The following is a 23,539-nucleotide window of genomic DNA, read 5'->3' as shown; positions in this document are numbered from 1 at the left end:
CATCTTCTTTATCCATTCATCTCTCTATGGACATTTGAGTTGCTTCCATGTCTTGGCTATTGTAAGTAGTGCTGCTATGACCATTTGGGGTGCATATATCTTTTGAATTAATAGTTTTCATCTTTTCCAGATATATGCCTAGGAGTGGGATTGCTGGATCCTATGGTAACACTCTCTTTAGTTTTTAAAGGAATCTTTATACTGTTCTCCACAATAGCTGCACCAATTTACATTCCCACCAACAGTGTAGGAGAGTTCCTTTTTCTCCACACCCTCTCCAGCACTTATTTGTAGACTTTTTGATGATGACCATTCTGACAGGTGTTAGCTGATACCTCATCGTAGTTTTGATTTGCATTTCTCTAACAATTAGCGATATTGAGTATCTTTTCACGTGCCTACTGTCCATCTGTATGTCTTCTTTGGAGAAATGTCTATTCAGGTCTTCTGCTCATTTTTTGATTGGGTTGTTTGTTTGATATTTCTTGTGCTCCCACGTTGGTAAACTATGGTTCCTGGCACTCTACTGCCATACCCAGTGCAGTCTCCTCCACAGAATCTTAGGACTGTCCCTGACACGAGGCCCCGCCCCTGATGGCCCCGCCCAGCTCCCCACCACGCCTACTCCTTGCATTAACTCGTGGCCGCCCCCTTACGACCCCACCCCCATGTAGTTTCACACTATTTCCTTGGGGTCCTGGGCCTCTCCCCAGCCCCACTCCAGCTTGCTTGTGGCCCCTCCCCTCACCGTTAGCCACACCCCTACATAGTCCCGCCCCTCGAGGCTCCACCCCCAGCGGCCGGGGGTAGGGTGGCGGCTGGCCCAGCCCGGCCCCCGCTGCCCTCGGCCCTGGGCGCTGGGTCGGAGCCGGCTGGGCACAGCGGGGCAGGGCGAGCGCTCGGTCCGGGGGCTCTGAGGCGAAGATGGCGTCAGGCAGGCGCGCCCCGCGCACCGGGCTGCTGGAACTGCGCGCCGGGGAGGGCTCGGGGGCCGGCGGCGAGGGGTGGCAGCGGGTGCTGCTGAGTCTAGCGGAGGACGTGCTGACTGTGAGCCCCGCCGACGGCGAGCCCGGCCCCGAGCCTGGCGCCCAGCGGGAGCCAGAGCCCGCGCAGCTCAACGGCGCCGCTGAACCGGGCGCCGCGCCCCCGCAGCTGCCTGAGGCGCTGCTGCTCCAGAGGCGCCGCGTAACCGTGCGCAAGGCCGACGCGGGCGGGCTGGGCATCAGCATCAAAGGTGGGCGCGGGGGCACCCAGGGCATGGGTCGTGGTGTCTGTGGGACTGCCGAGGGCGTAGGGGTTTCAGGGGCTGGCAGCGCGTACTGAGGACGTGGAGTTGGAGGACTTCTGTCGAGGGTAAGGAGATCTGCGAGAATAGAGGGAAACGAAGGCATCTGGAGCACCATGGTCGGAGAGGGTTTTGAGAATCAGAGGTCGCAGTTGGAAGGCACAGGTGTGGAGGGTGTTGGGGGCGCACCAAGGACACGTGGGTGGGGAGTTCTGTGTGGAGGCTAAGAGACCTGAGACTGGTTCCCTCTCAGAGGTTGCATGGACACCAAGGACAAGAGGACTCCGAGGAGAGCAAAGGTTGGAGAAAGGGGAATGAGGCCTGGGTCGCTGCTTGGGCTGGGAAGTGGAAGTCTTCAAGACACAGCCAAGGTGGGAGGGAGGGGTAACACTTGGAGTCAGGAGCACAGGGAGGGGGGCATTGGAAAGGTAGGTGAAGGTACTGGCTGGGCTCATAGGCAGGAAGCCAGGAAGGGCCTAGAAATCAGAGGACCCAGGAAGGCTGTGTACCTAGGTGAAGAGCTCTGACAGTTGGGTTTGAGTTTCCTGATTTGACCATTTACACCTTGAAAAGGATTGAGAGGGACTCTCAGCCCCCAATACTGACAGCTTTCTTTAGGGGGGTACAACCCAGACTATGTTTCAGTCCAGGATCTGCTGTGTGAACTTAGACCTAAGTCATTTCCCTCTGGACCCCAGTTTCTTTAACTATACAATGAGGGTAATAATAGTGTTGGGATATTTCTATGAATACAGGAGTCCGAAGTACTCACCCTGCCAACACATAGTAGGTACCTGGTTAAGTTTTGCTGTTCAATGACAGGAAAATGGAGGCCAGGAGAAACTCCCAAAGTAACTAACCATAGTGCTAAATGGTTCACCATTCCTACCCACCTACTTCTCAGGCTCTGAGCTCCCGGAAGAGCCTTGGGAAAGGGTGGTGTCAGTCCTCATATTACCCTGGATGTGCACTGTTCCCTTGCTCTGGTGCTGGCTCTGTTCCTGGTGCTTCCAGACGCTTTGGTCTCAGTGAGGGGCCGGGGATGGTGGTGACTTGGCTACTACCACTGTGTGCCAAGTACTGTGCTCAGTACTTTAGGCTCATGATCCATTTCATCTTGGCAACAAGTGGTAAAAGGTAGGAAGCATACATAATCCTCATTTTGCAGGTGAAGAAACTGAGTCTTAGAAAAGTAAAATGACTTTCCCAGGGTCACGCAGTGAGTAAGTGGCAGAGCTGGGATGTTAACCTCAATTATCAGGCTGCTAGAGAGTACCCAGGAGTGTCATTTCTCCCCTTTGAAGGGCAAACTCCCATGCAGCCAACCAAAGAGATCTAAAAGTGGGAAATAGGAAAACCAGGGAGTAGGCGCCAGTTTTGCCCTCAAACTCCAGCATGGGCTAGGCCAACAGATCAATCTAGAAACTAGATCCTCAGTGTGTCAAAGCAGGAAGAAATTTAGAGTTCATATAGAGTTCCATTTTGCAGATGGACAAACTGAGGCTTGGAGAGAAGGGTCTAAGGTCACATAATGTGACTCCCTAGCTTCATGCTTCCAGATTGGGGTGAAGGTACTTCTAGGAGTTATCAGAGGAAATACTAGCTCCATTCAGTTCTTCACGTATGGAGACTATGCTCCTATTGCCATGTTGATCTTTCCTCTAGGGTCTAGCCCAGCCCAAGGCAGCCAGGAATGATCATAGATTCAAAATGAACTGAAGTCCCTACTTTCAGGTGGAGGAGGGCAGATATAAATAGAAACCCCTTCCTTTCCTAGGCCCCAAGCTCTGTGCGGTGCAATGAGCAAACTGTTGGACCTGTGCGGGGGTCAGAAGGGGCATTCCTGTCCTACTATGGCCACCAATTTCTTGTGTGACCTCGGAATTATGACCTCCTCTCTGGGCCATTAGCACCTCATCTTTGGACCAGTAGTGTGATAGCTGAGGGTCTGACCTATAGTCTACCACAGAGTTAAAGGTGTTGGTTCTGGATCCAGGAGACTGAGGTTTAAATACCGGCTTGGCCACTAACCAGCTGGGTGACCCTGGGCAAGGGGCTTCTCTCCACACTTCAGTTTTCCTGCTAGGAATCTGAGCATGTGGTTGGGGTGTTGTAAGGATGCAATGAGACAAGATTGAGAGCATTTAGCATGGTGCCTGGCACTTGATATGTGGAACTAATGTGAACTGTTATTACTGTTTCTTATTTTAAAAGGACATTCAAGAGGTTAGCAATAAAGCAATTCAATAATGTATCAAAAATGTATCAGAGACACAGTTCAGATAGGCTTTTGGAATCTCTAGACTTTAAGGCCTTGGTTTTTAGCCTGGGTTCTAGGTTGTAAAGCTTTCTGATTGCTAAAGAGATCCTTTGAAGCTGTAGCAATAGCTGACTTCTATCTTTGTTGCAGGTTGGAAGCTATCAATGGGCTTTCCCACTGTGGGAAAATTGCTTAAAATCCAAATATTTAAGAAAAGGTTATTGAAGCATCTTGTAAATTATAAATACTGCTGAACTCCCAAAGCGTTTAACCAGAAGATCCATTATAACATTATAAATTTAAAAAATGACATAAGTATTATTAGTGTCCCAAGCTCCTAAGACTCCTTTCTGAGATTCTCTTTACTGTCTACCCCTTCTTTCCCAGTGCTGGGCTGGTCCCCGCAGGAGGCCTTCAGAAATAATTTTGCTTCCTAGATATGTCTCCCAAGTGTTGGAGTGTCTGCCTCAGTTTCTTCCTCTTTCTGTGCCTGTGCAGGGGGCCGAGAGAACAAGATGCCTATTCTCATTTCCAAGATCTTCAAGGGCCTGGCAGCTGACCAGACAGAGTCCCTCTTTGTGGGGGATGCCATCCTGTCTGTGAATGGGGAAGACCTTTCCTCTGCCACCCATGATGAGGCTGTACAAGTCCTGAAGAAGACAGGCAAAGAGGTGGTGCTGGAGGGTAAGCATTGAGGACCCCAGGGATGTTCAGTTCTTCCTTACCTCCCCCAAGTCTCAAGCAGTGGGGGCTGAGAGGTGGGCAGGGTTGAAAATAAAAACAAAACTTGGGGATCTGCCTTGAGACCATGTGGGGTTGGTGGGGGAAGAACTGGCACAGAGCCAGATAGATCTGATTTTCATTTCCTTTCTCCCACTTCCTAGCTCTGTGGCTTTGGACAAGTCACTTCATTTCCCTGAGCTTTAGTTTTCTCATCTGTAAAGCAGGGATGTAACTTCTGCCTTGCTGGGTTGTGGAAATAGGACAAAAGGTCCACGGCAGGGGCTTTTGGTCCACAGTAGGATTTGCCACCCAGTGAATGACTCACGGGAAGAGCGGGGCAGGGACTGGGGAAGGGGAGGCTAAGATTCTTTCCTGGGAAACTGAGAGGGCTCTCAACTCTAGGCTCTCCTCCCACCCAGGTGTCCTAGAACCTGCTTTGGGAGAAGACTGACCTTTATGTGGCAGAACATCAGGTACTTCCAGCTAGGATCAGAGATTTTTTTTTTGACGGGGGTGTGGAGGTGAAACTTGGTGGTTCCCCTCCACTGTCCCCTCTCTGTATGGTCTTGGATGAGACCTTTATCTTCTCTGGACCTCAGTTTCCCATCGATCATGATAGTCTCTTGCTGGGATTGTCCCATATCTGCCTTTTGCCATGTCTCTCAGGAGGTTTCTGCTTTGCTCAGCCCTTTCCTCAAACTCCACTCTGTCAGTTCCGGAAGCTGTGGGGGCCTGAGGAATGTGTCTTTGGCTCATGGCCCAGAACAGGCACAGGGAGGTGGCGGAGGCTGATGGAGAATGCCATGGCCAGTGAAGCTGCTGAGCTGAGTCCCAAGCCCAGATCCTGATAGACTGCCTTTGTTTCCCCAAAGAGGTCTCCAAGAGGCCACAGAAACCAACACACTCTGGGTGATCTTTGGCATTCTTGTGCCCTGACCTCAGTTCTCTCTCAGTTTTGTTTTATTTTATTTTTATATTTTATTATCTATTTAAATGTATTGTGTCTATTTAAATGCTACTATTGCATTTTAAAAATACTTAAAGCTGACTCTGCAGTATTGGTCCCTAAAAGCTTAAGTATATCAATCATATTTTAACAGCAAAGTTAAATAATGAGATCACACATCAATGATATGGATATAAGAAACGTTTCCTCCCATGTGTCTCATTGCCTTGATATGTCTAGCCAGTAATGCAGTTTGAAGCAGCTGAAATTTATTAAAATGACATATTTTGGTTAACTTGAAAAGCTTTTAGTTTATGCTGTTTGAAAGTTTAGTCCATAGATGGTAACATCTCTACCATAGACACACTTATAATCCACACTGAGGTCCCTCTCACCTCCTCATCTTTAGGTTGAGAATGCCGCTATCTGGGTTAGCAGTGTGGATCATTCTGAGAAGGTAGCATCTCTGAGTGTTAGATATTTGAAGCATCTCCTGATTTAGAAGCTAATACTCAAGCCTTCTGTCTAACTCATTCATTCCATTCCTTCCTCACTAAGCAGGAAACATTTCCAGGGACCTACTATGTACCTGGTGTGCCAAAACTTGGGTCAGAAGCTAAACCAGACCTAGGCCCTTTCCTGAAGGAGCTCATCACTGGGTGGGGAAGATAAAATATAAATACTTTCTCTTCCACACAAACTACTTAAAAGTCAGTGTCTAAAATCCCGTCTGCTCTGTAATGAATCTGGCCTTGGGTAAGAGCCTTGTCTTCTCTGGGCCTCAGTTTCCATATCTGCTGGGGTTAGACTAGATCAAAGATGACTAATAGCTTTCATTCTGAGCATCAGCTTCCCTAGTGGCTACTGGGAATTCCATATTAGAAAGATTAGGAGGCCTTATCTGGACTCAGCAGAAAGTAGCTGGAACTGATTAGCAATGTCTATTGCAGATAGAGTAGGGAAGAGTAGTAACATGTGTACCATCCCAGGACTGATGGTCTTGAGCACTCATAGGAGATTCTTCATAGAGCAAGACCTTTCCTTGGCAAACCTTGCCCCAGGTTTCTGGGTGGAGCCTCACCTGCCTCTTGCCCAGCATAGGATTTGGCACACAATAGGCACTCTCTAAATGCTAGCAACTCTCCCCCTGTCCCAGCATTTATATAAAATTGGTATTATTTCCTCCTTAAATGTTTGGTAGCATTCTGCAGGGAAGCTACCTTTATAGAAAGTTTTTCAAACTGTGATTTTAATGTCTTTAATAGGGTAATTTATATGATCTTTTTTTCTTGAGTGAACTTTAGTAGTTTATGTCTTTCAAGGAATTTGTCCATTTCATCTAAGTTGTCAAATTTCATGGCATAAAGTTGTTTATAATCTTCCTGTTGTTTTCGTCTCTCTTAGATGAGAGCCCTTTCCTGCTGTCTTTCTCCCTCCTCCCTTTATACTGCTCTACTCAGTGGCTTCAAGGGGACTCTCAGTCTCATGGGGCAGATGGCTAAGCAAACCTACCAGATCCCTGACCTGTCATAGGTGCTGCGGTGGAGTCTGCCCAGGGATTGGAGGAGGCAGTGGTCACCTCTCTCTGGGTGGTCAGGAAAGGCCTCCTGGAGGAGGAGATGCTGGCACTTTATGAACAATAAGCAGATGTGGGTCGCATTCCAGGATGGGGAGCCAGGTGAGCAAAATAATGGAGCTGTGAAATGACTGGACTTACCTGGGGAATTGCCTGGGAAATAATTCAGCTTTATCTGTGCCCAGGGTGTGAGGAAGTGAGTGGAGAAAGAGGAGGCTACTCAGACTGACAGATCCTGCAGGACCTTGACTTTTAGACTTAAGGAGCTTGGACTTTCTCTGGAAGGAATCAGAGAGCCATTAAAGAGCTTTCAGCAGTGATGCACATGGTCAGCTCTGGGCTTTAGCTGCATCAACCTGGTTTGGTTTGGAAAAAGATGAAAGTAGATACAGAAGGGCAGCAAGGAGGCTGGGGCTGTGAACAGGAGGGAGAAGGGGGTGGGTCAACCTAAGCAGGCTTGGATAAAAGGAAGAGTCTGGAGGTTGGCCTTCTTATTAGTTTTTCCCAGCTTTTTATTAGTTGAAGTCTCTCAAGCTGCTCTCCCACAGGCTTGTGGAAAGAGGTAATTCCACCCATGGCAGCAAAGGGGTTGGGGTGGGCCCTGCTGTCAACTATCTTTGAACTGCAGGGGTGATCTGAGAAGCCTGGAGGATGTGAGGAAGCTAGGATGCTGGGTTGTGGCTGATCCTTGAGATTTAGGGGAGTTTGTGGAGACTGGGCAACTGCCCTAGTCTGGAGCCAGAGCTCCTGGAAGCCTCTCTGGGCCTAGGTTCCCTGCTAGACCTCAATCACTGGTCACATTGTTCATGCCTCTCCCCACTCCCACCCCCCATCCTACTTCTAAGGTCACCTCCAAGGGGCCACAGAAGGGTGGCCTGTCCTTTGGTTGTGAGTTTGGCAGGGCAGCCGGGCATCTTTCCAAAGGCCTGCGCTTGATGTGTACAGAATTCCCTGAGAACATCATAGAAGGAAAGATGTCACTGGCAAACTGCGGTTCCCAGCCTGAATCCTGCTTCCCTGGCCTACGTCAGGGTCTCAGCGGGGCCTCAGCAACCCCTGCCTGTCTCCTGGACCTTTCCCTCTGTGAATTCAGGGGTTTTCACAAATGTCTTGAGCCTCTTCTTGGCCACAGGAATGTGTTTGTGACCAGAATCTGGGCCCAAGCTGGCCGCCAACACGCTTCTGACTGCTGCTTAGAGAGGCCCATTTTGTGTGCAGATCTGGAGCCTGGGCCAGCCTGGGCCCTTGGAGACCAGGCCTGGGGGGAAGGGGAGGGACAGCCAAATGCCCCCCACCCTCAGTGTGGCTGGCAAGATAGGGGCAGCAGGGAACCTGTGATGCATTAAAAAATAATACTAAAGGACAGCAAAAATGAATAAAGTCAAGTTTAGTGCTTTGTACAAAGTGGAAAAGGTCTCACATAAAGATCAGGCTTTTAAAAGATACAGGCATAGAGTAATAAGTACATAAAGACACGGAGAGTAATAGGAATTGCTATAATCTCTGTTTTACAGACAAGATCACCAAGGTTTATTGAGAATAAATAATTTTATTCAAGTCATACAACTAATAAATTGGCAGGCTCAGAATTCAAACCTAAAAGAAAAAAAAAGAATTCAAACCTAGGTCTCTCCAATTGTAGAGGCCACTATCGCCTCTGCCTTGGATAATATCTACCTCACATGATTGTTTGCAAGATTAAAAAATAATGTAGGTAACGTGCCAAGGCCAGTGCGCATAAGTAGGTACTCAGTTTTTTATTTGCTATTTATAAGGATGAAACAATGCATTTGAAGTGCATGGCACGATGTCTTCCACATAGTAAGCATTCAATAAATGTCAACCTTTATCATCATCACGTCAACAGCATTGGTGTTTTCTCCAGTAAAATTGAAGGTCTCTGAGGACAGGAATCATGTGTAGTTTATCTCAGAGCCCCAGGCCTGGCACCATGCCCAGATCACATTACATGTTGGTGAGTTTGGGGAGAGTGATCACTAGGGGACATCTCTGACCCTTCCTACTTTGCCTTTAACCTCATCAATTGCAGTTGACTTTTGTCAATGTTTAAGATGGGGCTTAAGGCTCAAGCAGGGCTTGACTGACTCCTGACAGTTTCCATTATGAGTCCTCAGAACTCCAAGGCCCAGTGCCTGCTGGCTCATCCCCTGGGAGATGGACACTGCCAGGTGTCCTGTTGGAAATTTGGCTCAGTACATCACCACCGTCAAAAGTGGATATTATTAATGGATGCAGCTAATTTGAGTCCACCCTATTCAGCTTAGTCGAGGGATGCTGTGCCTCAGAGATGCCTGAAGGACTCCTGACCTGAAACAGAGATGTGAATGGAGCCCCTGTCCAGTCCTCCCATGGCTGCAAAGACCTGTTGTTCTAATTATTATTCTCAAGAAAACATTAATTTGTGTGCACACGCACACAGGGCTTTGGGCCATGTGATCCCCCACAGACAAAACTTGGCTTAATCCAGCCCTGGTGTGTTCCCCAGATCTTTGATTAAAATGCTTGTGGGGCTCTGGAGGCAGGTTTTGGCCTCGATTAGCTATGTGAAGCTGGCTGCTGATGGAGGTGGAGGAAATAATAATGATAATGAGGAGAATGTTAATAATAGTGATGATGTCTGCTGTTTATTAGCACCTGCAATGTGTTAGACACTGTGCTAAGTAAGTGTCTTCCACATGTTATCTCACTGAACTCTCAAAACCACCTCTATAATTCAAGGTAAATTGTTCATCCATTGTACAGATGAGAACACTGAAACTCAGAGAGGTGAAGCCACTTGCTGGAGGTCACACAGTGGCAGAGATGGAATTTGAGGTCAGATCTGTCAGATGTCAAAACCCATGTTCTTAAATATACATACTGCACTGCAAGTCATGTCATCCCTATGAGACTCAGTTTATTCAGTTTATTCACCTGTTAAATAGGACATGGACTGGTCCCATTGAGTTGGTGTGATTAGGTAAAGATGTGTTAGTAAGATTTGAGCTTTGATGCTTGGTATATAGTAGGCACTCAATAAGTGCTTCTTTCTCCCATTGCTAAGATCCAAGTAGGTATCCTGAGTTGATGAAAGCTTTATCTTTGGATCCTGGCTAAGATGGTTTGGAATGTGGTGATGTATTTTTGAAAAATGAACTAGAGTTTTAACAAATGTAAAAAATAATATAAGCTTATAAAAAAACCACAAAGGAGTAGAAAGCAATGATCTTCTCATAGAGATAACCACTGTTACTATTTTCGCACATTTCCAGAGAAAAATTTCCATGTTTGTTTTTAGCATTAAACAAATTGAGGACATCTTTCCGGTTCAGCACATGTAGCTCTGTTTCATTCCTTTTAACCTGCATAATATCCCATTATTGGGATTCATACATTGAGCAAATATTTACTGAGCCCCTGCTCTGTGCCAGGACTAGATGTAGGCACTAGGGATATAGCTGTGAACAAGACTGAGCAGTCTGCCAGTCAGAAACATCCTGTTTTTGGCAGGCCCTATTCATGGAATTCAAGTTATTCCTAGCCTCAAGCACCACAGACAATGGGGCCATGACCCCTCTGTGCACCTGTGAACATTTATTTGAAGCGGGATTCCTGCAAAGGGTATTGCAAGGTCAAAGCGTTCATGGACCTTTAGGACCTTGATGGACGGTGTTTCCTACACAGCACAAGGGTGTGAAAGGTGAGATTTTTATGTTCCAGAGTGTGGCATTCCGGGCAGTGCTGCTGCAGGACTTGCCAGTGGCTGGGAACTATTTATAGTGCATTATTGCTGGACCAACAGAACCTTAAAGGTCATCCTTTCCAGAGCCTGTTGCAATGCCAAGTCCTCTGCACACCATCCTGGGTGGGCAGGTGGGCAGCCTGGATTTAAATCCTCACAATATCTTACTCAGAGAGCTGGTGTATTAGTGCCCATTATATGGGCAAGGAAACTGAGGCTCAGAGAGACCTTGGGACTTGCCAATGCCAGATAGTAAGCGACAGAACCTGGTTTGAAATCTTTGTCACCACTTTTTGTACCCATCCCCTTATATTATCATACTAGGAATAGCAGCAGAAATAATAACCACACTACTATTTATTGAAGACTTAGTCTTTGCCAGGCAGGGCAAAGCACTTTACAAGTATTGACTCTCAAAATGCTGGAGGTAGATATATTTAACTCCCATTATGAAGATGAAGAAATAGAGCATTACGGAAGTCAAGTCATTTGTCTAAGCTCACGGAGCAAGGAAGTTAAATGTAAGCCTGCCTCATTCTAGAGCTGAATTCAATGTTGTGTCCAGGCTTAGAAGCCCCAGGCCTGTTAATATTCATTCATTTAACCCATTTCTTGTTTACTGATTACCTGGTATATGTCAGGATTATTCTAGAAGCTGGGGATACCCTAGTAAACAAGTAAACAGGTCCCTGCCCTCACAGAACTGACATTTTGGTTAGAGCAGAGAGACTGTAGACTAAGAAGCAAATGGATATATCATGTAATTTCAGGCAGGGGCAAGTAAGTGACCACCCACTGAACAGACAAGAGACAGCTTGAGCTTAGAGGACAGGCTTCAGCCAAGACTCAAAGCCAAGATATTCAGTCACAAACATTTACTGAGCACTGGGATAAGTCCTGGGGATACTGTGCTGAGCCAAAACAGATGTATTCTCTTCTCTCTGCAACACATATGTTCCCTCCCAATTGTCCTGGGCCAGGCGAAAGGTCCTGCTTTGTCTCTGTTCCTTGTGTTTCTAGTGGAATCTATTCCTGGCTCCTCGAGGCCAGGGCTGGCTTCTCTCCTTGGCAGAGTTGGGAATCGGGGCCTCTGGAAGAGGCAGGGTGTCCTGTGTGTGTGTCTGTCTCAGCTTCCCTGAAGAGGAAGGGTCCACGTATCATTGCTTTACCAGGTTCCTGGGCCAGGGGTTTGGCTGGGGAGGGTGTGGACACCTGCTGAGCCTGTCCTTGGAGTCTCAAGAATGCTGGCCACAAGGCCATGGTCTTGCCCTCAGCTCTGCAGGCCACCACCCTTGGGCAGCCCCACCCTGCCTGCTCGGGTGACTCAGGCAGAAATCATAGCAGGGAGGAGGCCTCAGAGCTGGGCTATTTATGGCCAGACTCTGGGGCCCCCAGGTCCCCACCCCTACTCTGGGGCAAGCTGATTGGTTTGTGAAATCCAAGCCCCATTTTGGACACCAGCTGGTGTGCTGTCCATTTATAGCACGTTCCTGTGGGAAAGGAGGAGGATCCACATATGGGACGGCCTGGGTGCGCAGGGCCTCTTGTAGTTTCTCTGGCTTCAAAGTTGACAAGTTCATCTGAGTGCGGAGCACAGGAGATTCCTGCTGGATTCGGAGGATACAGAACTGAGTCTGTCAAGGTTGCTGCCCACACAGTGCCCTCAGCCTGGTGGCATACACAGAGTCCCACACAGACACATAGAAGACTGGGGTCCAGGGGCCTGCAGAGGTGATGGGCATGGAGGATCCTGAGTGGGCGTCTGGGAAGGTTCCCTCGAGGGGCAATGTCTGCGCTGAGCCGGGAACGCCTGGGCTGTGGCGCCTTCTCCCTTCTGCTGAACGAACCTGTCCTGTCCTGGCGTTTATTTCTCCATTCACAGGACACTGACTCTGGTGTCAAATCAAACCCCATTTCTGTCCTCTGGGAGCTCCCATTTTGGTGAGAGAGACAGCCCTAACACACAAAATCACAACAGAGTTCTAAGGCTGGGCAGAACCTGTGTCACATGTTTTATATAATTTCATGTAATTTTGGCATCTCTGTAAGGTTGACATTGTTCCTCTTTCATTGACTGGCAGACTGAGGGCCAAAGAGGGAATTACTTTGTCCATGGTCATACAGCTAGACAGAACTGGAATTCAAATCTAGGAGTGCTTGTCTCTACACCATGTACTAAGGGCATTCTATGCAGAGGGAACTGCATTTTCAAAGGTGTTTGGAAGCTCCTGCAGCTTCTGAGAGCTCTGAGGAGGTTAGTATGATTGGATTAGAGGGTGAGATTAGGGCTATGGCAAGAGGTGAAGCCAGAGAGGAAGGCAGGGCCCAGGTCCTGGAGAACCTTGAGGTGGTGAAGGGTGCAGGGAGCCCGAGCAGGGCTTTGAGCAGGGAAGGGGTGCGGCTAGTTATAGTAGGGAGAAATATCAGTTGCATCCTGAGTGGAGGTGAGGGGGTAAGGAGTGGGGAGGTGGGTGGGTGCTGTATTGGTTAGGATGCTTTTGTCTGCAGGTAACAGGAACCCAGTTCACAGAGGTTTAAACATTGAAGAAAATGTGTTTTCTTCCAGAGTACCTAAAGTCAGCATAGCTCCAAGTGGATTAATTTAAGGCCTCAGCATCCTCAATGTGTGGACCCCAATCCTGTGGTCAAACTGACTGTCATTGCTCCAGGACCAACCACCCCTCCCAGCAACTTCTAAAGGCTGGAGGAGGGGAAGGGGAGGGAGCATACTTCGCTTCACAACTCACTGGACAAAATTGTATCATCTGCTCCTTTCTAAGCCAATCACAAGCAAGAGGGATGGAATGATCATGATTAGCTTTGACCAGTCAAGATTCTCCCCCTGGGTTGGGGAGAAGCCCAGCCTATAGGGCTCAGCGTGCTGTTAGCAAGGAGAAGAGGAGCGGGGGCAATGGTTTGGCTGTCAGATAAGCTGTCCCTCCTCCATTGCCCCTTGAGACATAGTCCTAGGGTAAGCCATTGTTGTAATGATGAGGATGAGTCATTTTTAGTCTTAGTTCCCAAACTTTAGACCTAGGTGTAATTCTCTCAAAAAAAAAAAAAAAAAAAAAAAAAAAAAACCAAAAAAAAAAACTAGCTCTTGTTTTCAACATAACTTCTCTTTCAACCCCAATAGGGTTTGTGACTCCCTCTCACTTTCATCCCTGTTTGCCTCGGATCCTATCTGAGCATCAAGGGCAGTCTTCTGGGATAGAAATAGTTTCTTAACTGGTTCTTCCAGGAAGCTGGGCCAAGAACTGCTTCCCTACCCCTTCCTGGCCTGTCCACTCACAGGTAGAGCATACTGACTGGCCTTGACTGCAGATATTAGATGGCTGGTGAGCCAGATGGCCAAGGGGGTAGGGGTGGCTGAGAGGAGAGGAAGGGAGGCTGCCCAAGGGCATAGGCATCCTTCACTAGGGCAGCAAAGGGGACAGCCTGGCTGAGGGAAGAGAGACCAGTGCTTGGGCAAGTCTTTTAACCACCTTGACATACACACTGTCTTCCTAGTAGCTCATTTTAGAGACAGGAGACTGCTGCTCATCAGAATTGGGAACAATCCAGATGCCAGGACAGATGTGGCAGACGCTGTTGGTTGCCTGCCTACCAACCATTTCCCCTTCTTCCATGCTAACAGAGCCTGATTTAATTGGGTGGGAATATGCTTAGCCCCAAAGGCTGAATTGTGATTGGTTTAAATCAGTCATGACTATTCCCTCGTACTAATTATTGTTCTAGAAGAGGGTATGCAGCCTAGTCAGGCCAATGAGATATAAGGCTTCATGGAAATATTTACATTTCTGATAAAAGGGGAGGTGTGAGAAAACAGTCCTTTTTCTGCCTGTCTCTTCCCTTCCTGCTTTGGGTTTTGTCATGTAAGGAACGGCTGGCTTGAGCCTGTGGCAGCCATCCTGTGGTCATGAGGGCAATTTCAAGAGAATGGCAGAGAGGCCTACCCAGAATGCAGTGTCATGGAGCCACTGAACCAATCTTGAAATTGTTTTCCTCTAGACTTCTTGTTACAGGAAATCATAAATGTCTTTATTGCTTAAGGCTGTATTATCATATGTTCTATTATTTGTGGCCAAACTCAACTAACTGATAGAGCAAGAATGACCAAATGTTTTATTACCAATCAGCCTTAATTGATTGGTAATGACTGCTGTAGAACACTATGATTGATTGGTGAAGTCTTCCTTGAGTAAGGGATAGAGAAGTGGTAGTGCAACACCTGGAACTTAGTAGGTGCTCAAGAAAACTGACTTTTGTCTATGAATCTCTATTCCCATCAAGCTCTTTTCATATCAACCCTGTCATCATGTTGCATTTTTCTTCTAGCTGCTTTTGTCAGTGAGATCTGCCTTTTCTGGAAAGGTATGGGATCCAGGCTCCACTCAAGACTCTTTTGGTTGCAAATATCATAACTCCTGTTGGGATGGCAGACTGGCTTTCTAGAGGAGGAATATCAGATACCGGAACATTAGCGGGTGCCGGGCAGGGCTCTCCCACTGTTTCTCAACATGCATCTCCATTAATTATCTCATTGTTTTTTAACATGTATTTCTTCTTAAAAATCATCTCACTTTATTTTTGTTTTTTTGGTGGGGGGATTTGATTGATTGATTGATTGATTGATTGATTTAATGAAGGTACTGGGGATTGAATCCAGGACCTCATACATGGTAAGCACACACTCTACCACTGAGTTATACCCTCCCCTCCATTAATTATTTCTCCCTACAAACCAGCTCTCTCCTCTTCTCTGTCCTCAAAGCAGAAGCTGGTTGCCCCCATAGCATTCAGGTTTATTCAAGACACCGGTCTAGGATCCCTCAACAGTTTCAATTTGAGTAGTTTAGTTTGGGTTGGTATTGACCCCTGGTCCAGATAGCATAGCCAGGAGGGCAGGGTCACATATTAGAGCATGACTTTATGGGTCAGTTGGGTAGAGGAAGTGAATAAAAATCTCAGTTCCTCATTTGTGCTAGCCACATTCCAAGTGCTCACTAGCCACATGTGGCTAGTGGCTACTGTATTAGATGGTGTATATAGAGAACATTTTCTTAATCACTGAAAGCTTTGTTGGACAAAGTTATTCTAAGAGGAGTCCACTATACTCACTCAGTGATGATTGGTTAGAGCTAAGAGGGCCCCTAGACATCTACATTGGCCAGGGTACAAGCCATACTCCTGTAACCAGACCGCTATAACATATTGTGGCTCAAATATTAGAAGCTCCTTGCTTTCTTAGGTAACATGTCAGGTCTGACATGGAATCTCCAAAGCCTCAGCATCCATTTATTTCTGTTTTATTGGCCAGTCTTCTAAAGCGTGGCTCATGTTCTCCTGGTCAAGATGTTGCCTCTCCAGTCTGTGTTCCAGCCAGCTCAACCCTGTCAGAGGAAAAGATGGGGAAAGGGAGGATATGTCCCTTTCATTAGTGGGCAGAATTTGGTACCTGTCAGAGATTATAGTCTAGAGGAGGATAGTGATAGTGGATTCTTCATAAATTAAACTCTTAATGAATTAATGACAATTGTGATGTGTGCTGCATGGGAGCCCATGTCACATTGGTAACTGCTGACCTGTCCCCTTCAGTCAAATACATGAAGGAGGTCTCACCATATTTCAAGAACTCTGCCAGCAGGACCTCGGTTGGCTGGGACTCGCCTCCTGCCTCACCCCTTCAGCGACAGTCTTCCTCCCCTGGCCCCCCACCCCAGGACCTCAGTGATGCCAAACGCGTGTCCTTGAAGATGGCATATGTCTCAAGGAGGTGCACTCCCACTGACCCAGAGACCAGGTAAGCCTAGCACAGGGGGCAGCTCAGACAGACATGCCCTCGTGTTAGGTGGTGGGACCAAAGGAACGATTCCCCTGTGTTGCAAGTGACGAGCACCATGCCCAAATGTAGTAGGTGCTTAAGAAATGTTAGTTGAATGGATGCAAGAATGAAGTTACGGGGATGATGGTGTGCTTTGCTTCTCTCTTCCTTCTCTGGGCAGTTCACATCTGAGGAGGAACTTGATCTGCAGAGGATCCCTGGATTCTGGTCTTGATTCTCCTTGGACTAGTCCCTCTTCCTCATTGACCTTTAGATTCCCCTTTGTGAAATAGGGATATTGAACTCAGCGAACCCCTCCAGACTCTTCCAAGTTGGCTGAGGTTTTGAGCTGTCTGGTAACGTTCGTGTCAGGGCCATGGCAGGTTACCATCCATCCTTCATATCTGAGCAGCCCTTAACACTGATGGTAAAATTGATACCAGCACAATTTAACTCTCATAGCAACCCTATGCGCAAAGTCCTATGGTTTCACCCCCACTTTATACATGACGACAGAGAGAGGAAGTAACCTGCCTAAGATCACACAGCCAGGAAGTGCTGGAACTTGTCTCATTCCAGGTAGTCCTCTCTGCTTCAGTAGCTTCAGTGCTTGAGTGATGGTGGCGGTTGAATGGAATATATGTTGACCAGATGGGGTGTACAGTATTGGGTGGTGTATATATGGCATGGGCATAAAAGGCTTGTGCTGTGGGTCCTGGTTACCACTGAGGTTCAATGCCAGGCAAATGCCCAACATTGGCCTCAAGGGCTGATGAGTGTTCAGCATCCAAATCTCCTGGCCCTACATGATGCCCCAGCCCTAGACTGCCCCATGAGGCAAGAATTGGTGATTCACAGGTCACTTATAGGTGCTGCACTGAAGGGGCACTTTGTGTTGGGTGAAGGTGAGGTGATATTAGTCCTTCCTGAGAATCATAGAACCTTAGGTTAATCATAGTTCCCAGCCTAATCCCAAACAGCACCTGAAGCATGTGTGTACATGCATTTCTATGTGTGTGTATGTGTAGATGGCCAAGTGTTTGTATGTATATGGGAGCATCTGCATGGGCATGGTGTAGATTTGTGCATACATGTTTGCATGTGTTAGTGTTAATATTCGTGTGTGTTGATGCATGTGTGTACATGTGCATGAGCGGTGCACACATGTGCCACTGTATGTGTAACTTGAATATAACTGGGGTTCTATATCAGCACAAGAGGTGAAGCCAAAGGGATACACTCTGGGAACCAAATTACAGTGAAAAAGATTTCAAACGTTTACTTAGTGTTAGGATTACATTGGGCTGCAAGTATCAGAAACCCCACCAAGCAACGGCTTAAATAAATGAGTTAATTTTCCCACATGTTTCCTAAACAGCAGTCAGCTGTTTAGGCTGCTATTAATGCTCAAGAATGCCCCCAAGAAATCAGGCTTCCAGCTTCTTCCTCTGTCATCTTTTTTTTTTTTTTGTGGATTTTCGTCTTCTTGGAAGCAAGATGGTGGCTACACCTCCAAGTCTGTGGCCATATTCTAAACAGGAAGAAGGCAAAGGACAAAGGAGCTGTCCTCCTGGGATTTTGTTCTTTTGCTGCATAACAAGGCATCCTAAAATTTAGTGGCTTAGATAAATAAGCCACTAATACTAAACTGTTAAAAATAAGAGTTCATTATTTCTCACAATTCTGTAATCTGGGCTGGCTCAGCCTGCCAGTTCTTTTGTTCTATGTGGTATCTGCTGGGGCTGGAAGTCTAAGAAGGCTGCTTCACCGTCACGTCTGCTGCCTCAGTGGGGATGGTTGGAGGAGCTGGGGCTGGCTAAAGATTCCCTTCCCAAGTGGCCTTTCTCCATGGATGGCTTGTTCTTCCTCTCTGGGTAGTGGGCCTTAGGGTGGTTGGATTTCATGGTGGCTTGGGAATGCCAGAAGGCACTTCTGACACATTTTATTGTCAAACCAAGTCACCAGGTCAAGTAGAGGAGAAATAAGCTTCACCTCTAGATGAGAGAGGTGCACGGTGTGTACAGGGAGGGGTGGATTTGGTGGAGTCCATCTTTGGAAACTAACTACCATGGTTAGGGATGCTATACCTTTCATCTGGGAAAGGACACCCTCCCCCACAGACCCCTCTCTCTTCTTATTGGTTAGAACTGGGTCAAGGGCCAGCCCCAGCCGCGAGGGAGCTGTGTAGTAGAGGAAGGCGTAGGTGGAAGGGGTTGGAATGAATGTGTGAGAGCTGTCCCCCAGTTTCTGCCCTGCTTCATCGGTTACAGGAAAGCCAAAGGGGAGTGAAATTTTAATGCTTCACAAAATGTTTTTAAGTCCTCTCCCTGTCACTAACTCCTCCTGTGCTTCCCTGAAGCCCTCCCCCTATGCTGGCAAGCATGGCTTTTGGTCTCCTGTCCCTTCTCCCTTCTCCATTCCTCCAGTTCTTTTTACGTAGACGAACTCAGCCTACCAAGCCTTTCCAGTTTCTGTGTTTTTCTACCCTTGATTAGTGCATTACTTTGGTTCTGCACCACAGAAGAGAACCTGGGAGCAAGACAATCCTCCTTAGAAACCAGGAAAAAAGGGAAAAATCATGAATCCTCACACAGTGATTATTTTGGCCCCTACACCCATGTTTGAATGTGTGTGTGTATTTATGTGTATGTTCCCCTGTGTGTGTGTCTGAGTCTCTTATCCCTGGACCCCATGAGGCTCCAACAACTGTGGCTGGAGCCCCAGCAGCGTGTGATGCTATGGATTCCCTCATGGACATCCCTGTGGTTTCTTCTGGGTTTGCAATAGATGGGGTTTCTTGGGCCAGATTTGTGGGTTGGGCAGCTGCAGCCCAGTAGTCCAGTGGATAGGCCCCTCTTCCACCTCATTTGTGCCTGCAGGTATCTGGAGATCTGTTCAGCAGATGGCCAAGACACCCTCTTCCTGAGGGCCAAGGATGAGGCTAGTGCAAAATCATGGGCAGCTGCCATCCAAGCCCAGGTCAACACACTGATGCCCTGGGTCAAGGACGAGCTGCAGGCACTGCTGTCAGCCACCAGCGCAGCTGGGAGCCAGGACCTCAAGCAGATTGGCTGGCTGACGGAGCAGGTGCCTGCTGGGCTGGGGCTGCTTCTTCCCCCTCCTCCCCTCTCCCAGAGCTGACCCCAGTCCCATTGCCCCTCACTGTCCCACTCCACCCTGGCCCTCTGCCCTTTCCCCTCGTCGTCCCTCCTCACCACTGCTTTGCCCCCTGCAGCTGCCCAATGGGGGCACCGCACCCACCTTGGCCTTGCTGACTGAAAAGGAGCTGCTCCTCTACTGCTGTCTCCCCCAGACCCGTGAGGCCCTGAGCCGGCCGGCCCATACCGCCCCACTCATCACCACAAGGTATCGGCGGAAAGGCAGGAGTGTGTGTCCCACCAAGAGCTCGAGGGCTGATGTTCTAGACAGACCTCAGAAGCTGGGGATTCCAGTCCCATTCTGTCCTGAGTTGTTCCCCAGGTGATCTGAGGCAAGTCCGCCCTGTCTGGGCACTGGTTTCCTCATCTGTAAAGTGGGGGCTCAGAACGGAAGGATGTGAGTCCCATCAGTCACTTGTGCGTTGACACCTCCTCTGCCCAACCTTGAGCTGCGTGGCCCAGGTGCAGGGCTGATCCCCATAGTCTCTGTCCTCGGGGGGCACCCAGGCTAGTGTGGGAGACTGGCCCAGAAACAGCCTTCACAACGCAGGGTTGTAGGAACCATTTAACTCTACCTGGCCTGGTCAGGCAAGGCTTCAAGCAGAAGGTACCTTTTGAGCTAGACTTTGGCAGATGGGTAGAATTTTTGTATTTAAGAAAGGGTGGAAGAGCATCTCACACAGAGGGAACAACACAGTCAAAGGTACAGAGGCATGAAGGGCTACAGCATGTTCATGGAGCTATGAGTGTGCTGTAACCAGCATGTAGATTCTGTGCAGGAAATGGAGAGAAATGAGACAGGGCATGGGCAGAGCCTGATCTTACAGATCCCCTATTGCCTGGTTAAGGAATGTTAGCCTTATCTTAAGAGTTGTGGTGCAGTGGAAGTTTCAGCCTGACAGTGAGGTGGCTGGGGTTGTGTTTTAAACGCATCCCTGTGGCTGCCACATGGAACGTGCACTAGAGGAGGGGGATGGAAGCTGGGAGGCTGCTGCAGTTATTCCGGAGAGATGATGGAGGTGGGTGGAGGCAGCAGATGGAGGAGAAAGGCTGCATTTGCATTGGAAAACACATGGGTGGTAAAATTAACTGGGCTTAGTACTTGCCAGATGGGGAGAGTGAGGGAGGTGTCTGGGATGAATGGATGAAAAGGAGGTTTGGAGCTTGTGTCTGGGTGGGCGGTGGGATTGGTGGTGGGACTGGGGGTGGGAGTACAAAGGGAGGAGGTCAGAGAAAGATGCTGAGTTGAGTCCAAAGTGTGTGGAGGACAGGTAGGGAGCTTGGCTAGGAATCTTGAGGACTTGTGGGTCTGTGGCTTAGGGCTGGAAAGTGGGGGACTGGGTATCAGCAGCAGCTCCAAGGGGGAACCGAGGCTCCTGGAGAGTGTGTGGAGTAAGGAGCAAGAAGGACTAAGGGCCGGAACTCTGGGGTCTGCTGCCCAGAGAAGGGCAGTGAGCTGCCCAAGGTTACACAGCTCGTGGGAGTCAAGCTACAGGGTCTGGGCCCGTGTTGTCCGTGTCTCCTCACCCCAGGCTGGGCTTTGGCACATGTGTCAGGAGCCTGCTGCCTACCAGGGACAAGCAAGCCATGAATTGTCTGCCTAATCAAGTGCCTCATCAATTCAGGCCCCGAGTGTTTACTGAGCACCTCCTATATGCTAGGCATTGTTTCAGTTGCTGGGAATAGAGTAATGAACAAATTAGATAACAATTTGTACCGTAGGTGATAGTCTAGTGAAAATGACAGTCTAAAACCGACTGAAATAATAACAAATAATTACAATTTCTGGTACCATGATGAAAAGTAAGGCTAGTGGGTGACAGGGTGCTGTTTTAGACAGGGAGGTCAAAGAAGTCTTTTCAAAGGAAGAGGCCTTTGAGCAAAGGTCTAAAGGAAGTGAGGGAGTGAGCAGTGCAGATAACCAGGGAAGAGAGTGCTCGGCAGACGGAACAGCATGTGCAGAAGTGCTGAGGCAGGAGGGTTCTTGTTGTGTTTGAAGACACCAGTAGGGCTGGAGCTGAGGGGCTAAGGGGAGGGTGGCAGGAGATGGTCTCCTGTGAGTCAATCAGCGCCTGTCTGAAAGTTCTGTCCCCCCATTAAGTGGTGAAGGAGCCATAGGGTCCCTTCCCAGGTCACCAATCCTTTGGCCCAGAACTACTTCCCCACTGCCCAAGGCCTCATGCTTAGCCCTCTGCCCCCTGCCCCCAGGCTGGTGCACTCAGGCCCCTCCAAGGGCTCGGTGCCCTACGATGCAGAGCTTTCTTTTGCCCTGCGCACGGGCACGCGCCATGGTGTGGATACTCACCTGTTCAGCGTGGAGTCACCGCAGGAGCTGGCTGCCTGGACCCGCCAGCTGGTGGATGGCTGTCACCGGGCCGCTGAGGGTGTGCAGGAGGTGTCTACAGGTGGGCTAGGTGGATCTGGGAGTGCTTTTCTGGTAATGAGCCTCTCATCCCAGAGGCATTCAAGTTTCCTTCTCTAGGGTGCTTCAGGAGGGGGATAGAAAGTGGGATTTGGGGTCTCTGAGGGCCCTCTGTTTTGGACATGCAGGTGCCCTGGTAGGTAGTGAGACTCTTTTCCCGGGGGTTTCTTGTTCTGGCTTTGTGATTCCACTGATGAGGGTATAAGAGATGGCACTTGGAGTAGGATTGCCAGAAAAAATACAGGACACCCACTTAGATTTGAATTTCAGGCAAACAACATATAATGTTTTAGGATATGCATGTCCAAATTATCCATTGTTTATTGGAAATTCACACTTAACTGGGCAATTCTACATGTCTTTAGGTCTTCAAAGGCCACACTTGGTGGGTCTGCTGATACCTTTTTTAGTCAGTGGGCCTCCTGTCCGTGGCAGAGTTGATGCTCCCCCTTTCCACTTCTGGTACTGCGGGTAGTGATACTGGAAGTGGGGTATAGGTTTTCTGTATTTAGAGTGTGGGTATCTCTCTACAGGGTGGGTGTACAAATGGCACGACAGACAGTGAGCATCCCACCCACAGTGGTATGCAAGCCTCACTTTTGGAGCTGCCAGTGGGGGCTGGAGGAGGGCTTGTGGTCTCTGAGGTGCTGCTGCACCCATGCCCACGCATCCTCCCTGTGCCCACGTCCTCTCCGCAGCCTGCACGTGGAACGGCCGTCCCTGCAGCCTCTCCGTGCATATTGACAAAGGCTTCACACTGTGGGCGGCTGAGCCAGGTGCGGCCCGAGCTGTGCTGCTCCGACAGCCCTTTGAGAAGCTGCAGATGTCCTCGGATGATGGTGCCAGTCTCCTTTTCCTGGACTTCGGGGGTGCTGAAGGAGAGATTGTGAGTGGAAGGGGAAGGGGGCTATGCTCTTCTGGAGGCCAAGCTGGATGGGGCTCCTGACACTTCTCTTCATCCACCCTGCAGCAGCTGGACCTGCATTCGTGCCCCAAAACTATGGTCTTCATCATCCACTCCTTCCTCTCGGCCAAAGTCACCCGCCTGGGACTCTTGGCCTAGAGGTCGTCAGATGCATTAGCCCTGAAGAGGGGGTGTCCACGACGTGGTCTGACCTGGCCCTCCGCTGATGCCTGCTTACTGCTGGGCTGAGGGAAGGGAGAGGAAAGGAACAAGAATGCAGAGACACAGCCCCTGCGGGATGATGGGATAATCTTGGGGACTGGGACCCAGACTCAGGACACAGGGGATCCTGCTAGTGATGGGGTGGCCTCCCTGCTGCCCCCACCCCCACCAGTGCCTTTTGTGGATAGATATTTTGTGTACACAGAAGCCATTCCAAGCCTGGGACCTGCCCCTGTGGGGATCCTGACCTCCAGCCAACAACTGCCAGGCCTCCTAAGGGGCCCCAAAATCATCCCCAGTGGCCCCACCTCAAGCTGGATTCCCCTGGAGTCTGTGGCAAGAGAAAGAGGAGGAGCCTTTCTGTTCATTTCTCCCCTCAGCTCCACCACCTTGGAGCATCTGGTTTGTCTCTTCATCCTCTCCCTCTCCTCGTTACTCTTGGATAAATAAACAGCCTGTGAGCACATAGGCAGCCTG

General features: G+C 48.9%; 1 protein-coding gene across 1 annotated transcript; it reads left to right on the top strand.

The window, feature by feature from the left end:
• The first annotated feature begins 784 nt into the window (after positions 1-784).
• On the top strand, positions 785-23,539 carry SNTA1 (syntrophin alpha 1). Its single transcript, XM_010960856.3, has 8 exons — positions 785-1,234; positions 4,044-4,229; positions 16,131-16,335; positions 19,236-19,443; positions 19,592-19,722; positions 21,723-21,919; positions 22,635-22,822; positions 22,907-23,539. Exons 1-8 carry the CDS (start codon positions 925-927, stop codon positions 22,997-22,999), a joined length of 1,518 nt encoding a protein of 505 aa, XP_010959158.2. The 5' UTR covers positions 785-924; the 3' UTR covers positions 23,000-23,539.

The sequence above is a fragment of the Camelus bactrianus genome, chromosome 19 (assembly GCF_048773025.1).
Source record: "Camelus bactrianus isolate YW-2024 breed Bactrian camel chromosome 19, ASM4877302v1, whole genome shotgun sequence".
Taxonomy (NCBI): domain Eukaryota; kingdom Metazoa; phylum Chordata; class Mammalia; order Artiodactyla; family Camelidae; genus Camelus; species Camelus bactrianus.
This window is presented reverse-complemented; position numbering and strand designations above follow the sequence as displayed.